Source organism: Tupaia chinensis, unplaced genomic scaffold, assembly GCF_000334495.1.
Source record: "Tupaia chinensis unplaced genomic scaffold, TupChi_1.0 Scaffold000140_1, whole genome shotgun sequence".
Classification (NCBI taxonomy): Eukaryota; Metazoa; Chordata; class Mammalia; order Scandentia; family Tupaiidae; genus Tupaia; species Tupaia belangeri.
The window spans coordinates 2,596,823-2,603,234 of record NW_006159610.1 but is presented as its reverse complement, the minus strand read 5'-3'; the positions used below and the strand labels follow the sequence as shown (position 1 = coordinate 2,603,234).

Genomic DNA, 6,412 nt, shown 5'->3' with positions numbered 1-6,412 from the left:
AGGATCCAACGCCACCATCCTGAGCTGTATTAAGTCATGGTCGACACTCAGGCTGGAAGGCTCAGAGGCCAATTCCAGAGATGAAGCTATACTGGAAATATCTGCTGATTGCTTTCTTGACTCAGATCTCTGAATACTAGAATAATATATGGTAAATCAAAGGACCACTGCGGAGAAACCTATAGTTGGTAATACACATAAAGCATTCACATCCTATATCCTCACACATCACAGCTGTAGCCAGCTGTGAGCAAATCAGATTCATCTCTTCTCTTCTGCCATCTTCTTTGACCCATCACTAGGAGTCCTGAATTCAGAATCAAATGGAAACCAAGCAGTAATAAAATTTTACAAATGTTTCCTTTAGAAACCAGCAGATGGCATAACCGTTATGTCGCTGGATTCCCACAGCGTCAGCCACGGTTCGCGTCCTGGACTTGGCAGCATGAAACTCATGTGAAATGTGTGTGTGCCTAAGATCCTGAGAGGAGAATGGAGGGGAAGTGACTGCAGCATGGCCATCCACCCTGCGGATGATTTTTCGCTTTCTGTCTGTTTCCTTCTGTCTCTCCAGTGAGTGCACGCACTCTATAGCAAAAACTTCTCTTAAAAAGAAAAGTTTCCTTTAAATGCCAATTTTACTATAAAATATATACAAATAAACTACTCCACCAATGGGAAACCATGACAAAATCAATTATTTGGAAGAGCTATTATAGCTGTAAAAAACACATTTTTTTTTTCTTGATTGTCAGAGGGCATGTGCACCAGAGAGATACAGAGAGGAGGATAAAGCACACCTCACTGGGGCATGGTCATGCTGCAATCCCTTATCCATTTCTCTGTTCCATTGGGATTTTGGACATGCACACATACATGCCCACCATTTTTTTCAAGTCACATGGTCAGCAAATGGGATCTGGCTCCTTTAACCACTAGGTTATAAAACTGGCCCAATATAGCTGCTCATTGTTTACTTAACTTTATCACTGAAATATATGTGATTTGCTCTGAAATAGTCAACAGCTTATGGAAATAATGATTCATATGTACATGTCCACCGCACATAAAATTATACTGTGGAAAAAAGTAACATTAAGACACATAAGTAGTCAGTTCTGTGCAGGATCCCCCTGACTACTCTATGCTACATACTGTAATCTTCTGTCATCAGCTAATGAACTACAAGTATATGTGACAATCCTCGAGATACTATTTACCCCTTCTCATATAAATAAAATTACATGTACTACATTCTACCTTCCCTGACCCCAACCTTCAGTTCACAGAAATCAAGAGTGTCTCTGTGTTGGAGTAATTGTAACTCTTTGAGTCTTATAGAAACATATGAGTTAAAGACTAATACAGAGTCCTACCTAAAATTTATGAAACAGATGAAAACACTCTGGGGATGTCATTTGCAGTCACAAAACTTTATTTTTAAACCAAGTACCCAAAGATCAAAGTTCAAAAAACAAAAACAAAAGAGAACATAAGCAGCCATAGTTATCTATACGCTGCTCATCTTAGTGATCAAAGAGGAATTCTACTAAACGTCAAACAAAGGATGTCTCTCAATTAGAGACAATTTAAAGGGTTTTATTGTTGTTGCTGTCACTGTGGTGGTGGTTGTGGGTTTTTCTTGGGGGAACCCACATGTTACTGTCCCATTTAATGGGTCTCTGGTCTTACTCTCAAAGCATCCCTTTTCCTAGAGGAAAAGACTAGTAATAAATACTTATTTATTATCTAATTTTTCTTACTATCATTCCAAAAAGTCTCATTAAATATAAAACTGAATTACTTATTGGAATAGTGCTTCTCAGTGGTGACTCAGTAATGACTTTCTGAATGATGATACTTAAACTTCATCTCTGTTATTTCTGAGATGGGCTCCCATCTCAGAAACTTATGACCTTGATTAAAGCTCACTGGTTACTAGTTTGGAAACTAATTTAAATAAAGCTAGCAGGAAAGATAACTCATAAGGCTTATGACATAAGCACTCAAGCATCCTAGAGCCTTCTCTGGGCCAAGTTAAGTTACCTATACAAACTGTTCCCACAGCCTAGCTCTGGAAAAATCTAGAAAATCAAGAAAAAAGAGAGAGAGAGATCAGCACCCATTACACGCCAGTCCTTTTGCATCTATTACTGGCCCGCACTTGGGAAAGATTTTATTTTCCAGCTCGTTTCACTTTTCCTTGATCCTCTACTTTCTTAATGGCTGCTTGGATAGCCTCTTGGTCACCCAGGAACTGGTGAGGCCCAACAGCATGCAGGTTTTCATCCAGTTCCAGGAGAATGGGGACTCCAGTAGGAAGAGTAATGTTGATAATGTCTTCATCTGAGATACCTGTTTTTTGGAGAGAAAGGACAGGCGGTTAAAGACAACTCAAAAGGAAGCTCTGTCTGGACATTTACTTAGTCTCATGTTAACTGTGTGCCTAAAACAATGCCTGGTATTGTGAGAGATTCCAGCAACAATTCCTAGAAGCTGAGAACTTTTCAGAAAAACTTTTTAAAAGCTTAGACAGAGGGGGCCAGCAGATGGCATAGGGGTTAAAGTGGCTAGATCCCAAGTAGATGATGTAGGGGTTAAAGTGGCTAGGTCCCAAATGGCCAACTGCATGGTTTGATCTGGAGAAAGAAAAAAAAAGAAAAGTTGGGTACATGTCTTTTTTTTTAAGAATTATTTAACTTGATTTATTTTAATTTGATCAGAGAAGGAGAAAGAGAGAGAGAGAGCGTGCAAGCTGTCAGGTCCAGGACTTGAACCATGGTTGGCCATGTGGGAGTCCAGAGCCCTTAACCACCACACCACCTGCTGGCCCTGGGTACATGTTTACATGTGCCCAAAATCGCAAGAGGAGAGTGGAGGAGAAGGTATGGCCACTTCTCTTCCTAACTCAGAGGGTTTGCCTCTCTCTCTATCTCTCTCTCTTCAGTGAGCATATGTGCCCTATAGCAAACTAACAAGAAAGAAAGAAAGAAAGAAAGAAAGAAAGAAAGAAAGAAAGAAAGAAAGAAAGAAAGAGAAAAGAAAGAAAAAAAAGAAAAGAAAAGAAAAGAAAAGAAAAGGAAAGAAAAGAAAAGAAAAAGAAAAAGATTAGAGATTCAGATCAAGTGGTAAATTTTGGGTACCTTCTGGGGCAAACTTTGGGGAACAGAAGATACCTTTGGGGGCAACCTTTTCTTGGTTTAATCTTCTTTCTAAATCTGAAAGCAATGGGAATTATTTTCTCCATCCCTGCGTGGTGTTAGTTATTTTCCACAGGAATCATTTAGTCTTAAAAAACATGAAAGTAAACCAGGAGCATATTCTGTGTTTTTCCTTGTCTGTGTTGGCTCCTGGCTGGCTTACTAAAATTGAGATTTTTCACTAATAATCTGAATCTAGCTCATTTGATTAGTATGTGGTTGGTTTTCCAGCCTTAAGGGAGCTTGGAACACTCTTTTCTAGATCCAGTCAAGCAGGCTACTTCCCCAAATGTGTAGGAAGCACAGCCAAAGTGGATCGGGAAATCAGAATATTTTCAGCACACCTCGTAAAGAGGGTTAATTCTCCTACTGCCCCTTAATATCCCAACTGCTAGGAGAAGAAAGTATGTGTAAGGGTGAGTCAACTTTAATTCTCTTTAAATACAACTGAACTATAACTTGGACTAGAAGACTTGGACTTATAGGAGGGGGAGGAGGAGTAATATTTTTTATTATTATGATTGCTTTTCTCTAAAAGAATTATTTAATTTATTACATCTTATTTTATTTTATTTTATTTATTTATTTATTTTTAGAGAGATTTTTGCTATATGACATGTGTACTAGCCAGAGAGACAGAAAGTAAGAAATTACCTCCTCCCCCAGTGGGTGGCCACAATTCCTTCTCCTCCATTCTCCCCTTGGGATCTTGGGCATGCACACACATGCGCCTGGTGTGAGTTTGAAGCCACCAGGTCTGAGATTTGAACCACAGTCAACTACATGGGAGTCTAGCAATGTAACCATTATGCTATCCACTGTACCAAACTTTATTTATTATTATTTCTTAATTTGTTACAGGGCATGTGTGCTCATGAGGGAGAGAGAGAAAGTCGCCAGATCAGGGACTTGAACCATGGTCAACCATGTGGGAGTCCAGTGCCTTAAACCACCACATCACCTGTGGACCCAATTATGATTACTTTTAACGATTAATACCTAACATGTCCTGAGTACATACTACATTCCAGAAGAATGTAGTACATACTAGTAGTATGTACTATGTAGTCTAGTTACACAGACTTTTTTTTTTCCCTGCCAGAGAGATGGGGGGTGGGCTGTGAGATATCACCCGCCAGGATGATGACCATGCCACAAACCCTTCTCCTTCATTCTCGGAATTTTGAGCATGCAAACACACTCACCTGGTATTATTTTCAAGCCTCTGGATCCAGCTGCCTTAATATCCATGCCATCTGCTGGCCCTGGTTACATACTCTTCTAATTTTTTTTTTATTTTAAAGATTGCTATAGGGCACGTGTACTTGATGGAGAGAAACAGAGATTGAGGGACTCAAACCATGCAGTCAGCCATGTTGGATCCAGCTGGCAACCTCCATGTCACCTTTTTTTTTTTTTTTTTTTTGGGGGGGTTTTTTCTATAGATTTTTTTTTTGGAGAGGTTTTTGCTATAGAGCACGTGCACTCGCCAGAAAGATAGACAGAGACAGAGAGATACAAAGAGAGAAATCACCCCCCAGGGAGGATGGCCACGCCACAATCCCTTTTCCTCCATTCTCCTGTAGAGATCTTGGGCACAGACGCACATGTGCCCAGCCTGAGTTTAAGCTGCCGGGTCCGGGACTCGAACTGCGGTCGACTACGTGGGAGTCCAGCGACATAGCCATTACGCTAACTGTTGGTCCCGTCCACGTCACTGTTTTGAACCTAGCCTTCTAAATTTTAACCATATGCTTCTGTTCTATATTAATAGAAGGGGTTTAGGTGGAGCGAGTTCTTAGTATGTGGCAGAATGAGTTATTACAGTTAGTTATCAATGTACTTTTCATTTTAATTAGCCATTTGTCATAACTATGAACACAGCTAAGAGTCACTGAATCACAGCACTGAATCCTTACTGATAGGTTGATTCCTCATTAAAATATCATGTCTAGGCCCAAAAGCATGAATAACTCTTATGCACAAACTATTCATATCAAACAGCCATGAAAGAATGGAACAAATCCTAATTTGGAAGACTGTCACTTCTCCCATCACCCTTTTTGCCAGTGCCCACTCAATATACTAAATGTATAATTTTAGATGAGTAACATCTTGAGGCCTTCAATCCTCTGTCAAGTTAACAAAAAAATAAAAAGAAAAAGAAAAAAGAAAAAAGAAAGACCCAGTCCTCCTCTACCAGCGTTACAAAGGGTTGTGGGATAGGAAGAATGGTTTAAAAGAATAACCATGAGAAAGTGTTTCTTTGTTCCCTACTTGAAATTTCCTTTGAGGTAGAAGACTTTAAAGGAAGGCTACTGCGACACTAGTGTGCCCTGCCAAGCCCGTACTTCCACACAGCAACCTTACACAGGGTTACCATCATAAACCAAAGCAGGCAAAAACAGATAAATCCAAACAGACATCCAGCTGTTGAGCAGGAAGATGACTGCTCTGGATTATATGTGCCTTCTGGCTCCATCAAGTCAGAAATGTCAGCTGGCTGAGCAGCAGCTGCCACATGCATCCCTCAGAGAGAGCCGGAGGGCGGAGGGCGAGTCAACAGTCTGTGGTTTAGAATCAGGTGATCACTGAGGCCTTTTTATTAATTTTTTTAAAGAATTATTTTTTTATTTAACTTTATTTGCTTGCTTGCTTGTTTATTTATTTGTTTGTTTATTTTAATTTGACCAGAGAGGGACAGAGAGAGAGAGAAAGAGAGAGAAAGAGAGAGAAAGAGAGAAAGCAAGCCACCAGCAATAGTTTTTACTTTCAAATCCAGGGAAGCTCTAGATGTCCCCAGTAACTGAAGGCCTTTTATACGCACAGTACTCTGGGGAAGGATACATGTGACCTTGACCAGGATATACCCTAATGAACCATCTCTTCATTTATAAAACGAGAGCAGATAGTCTCTTCTAGCACCAAAGTTACTGTGTGTTGTTATTATTAATTTTTTAAAGTTATTTTTACAGTCATTCACTGTACATCAATACAGTATACAAAATGAGATTTTCCATCCAGTATACATTGCATATTGGCTCAATCAAAGATATAGCCATACATGTTATCATCAACCAATAATTTTCCATTTCTTGTTTCTTATATATATAGTTTTTTTTCTTTTTTTGGAGAGGTTTTTGCCATAGGGCGTGTGCACTCGCCAGACAGAGAGAGACAGAGACAGAAAGCGAGAAATCACCCCCCCAGGG

General features: G+C 39.7%; 1 protein-coding gene across 2 annotated transcripts in view; it reads right to left on the bottom strand.

Moving 5' to 3' along the window:
- Nucleotides 1-1,412: 1,412 nt before the first annotated feature.
- The window catches only part of BPGM (bisphosphoglycerate mutase), a 39,228-nt gene continuing 34,228 nt past the window's right edge, over nucleotides 1,413-6,412 (bottom strand). For both annotated transcript variants that reach the window (XM_006144996.3, XM_006144997.3), the window contains exon 3: nucleotides 1,413-2,355. In XM_006144996.3, the coding sequence (XP_006145058.1) occupies nucleotides 2,177-2,355 (179 nt within the window). In that variant the 3' untranslated portion in view covers nucleotides 1,413-2,176. The remainder of the gene's footprint in view (nucleotides 2,356-6,412) is intronic.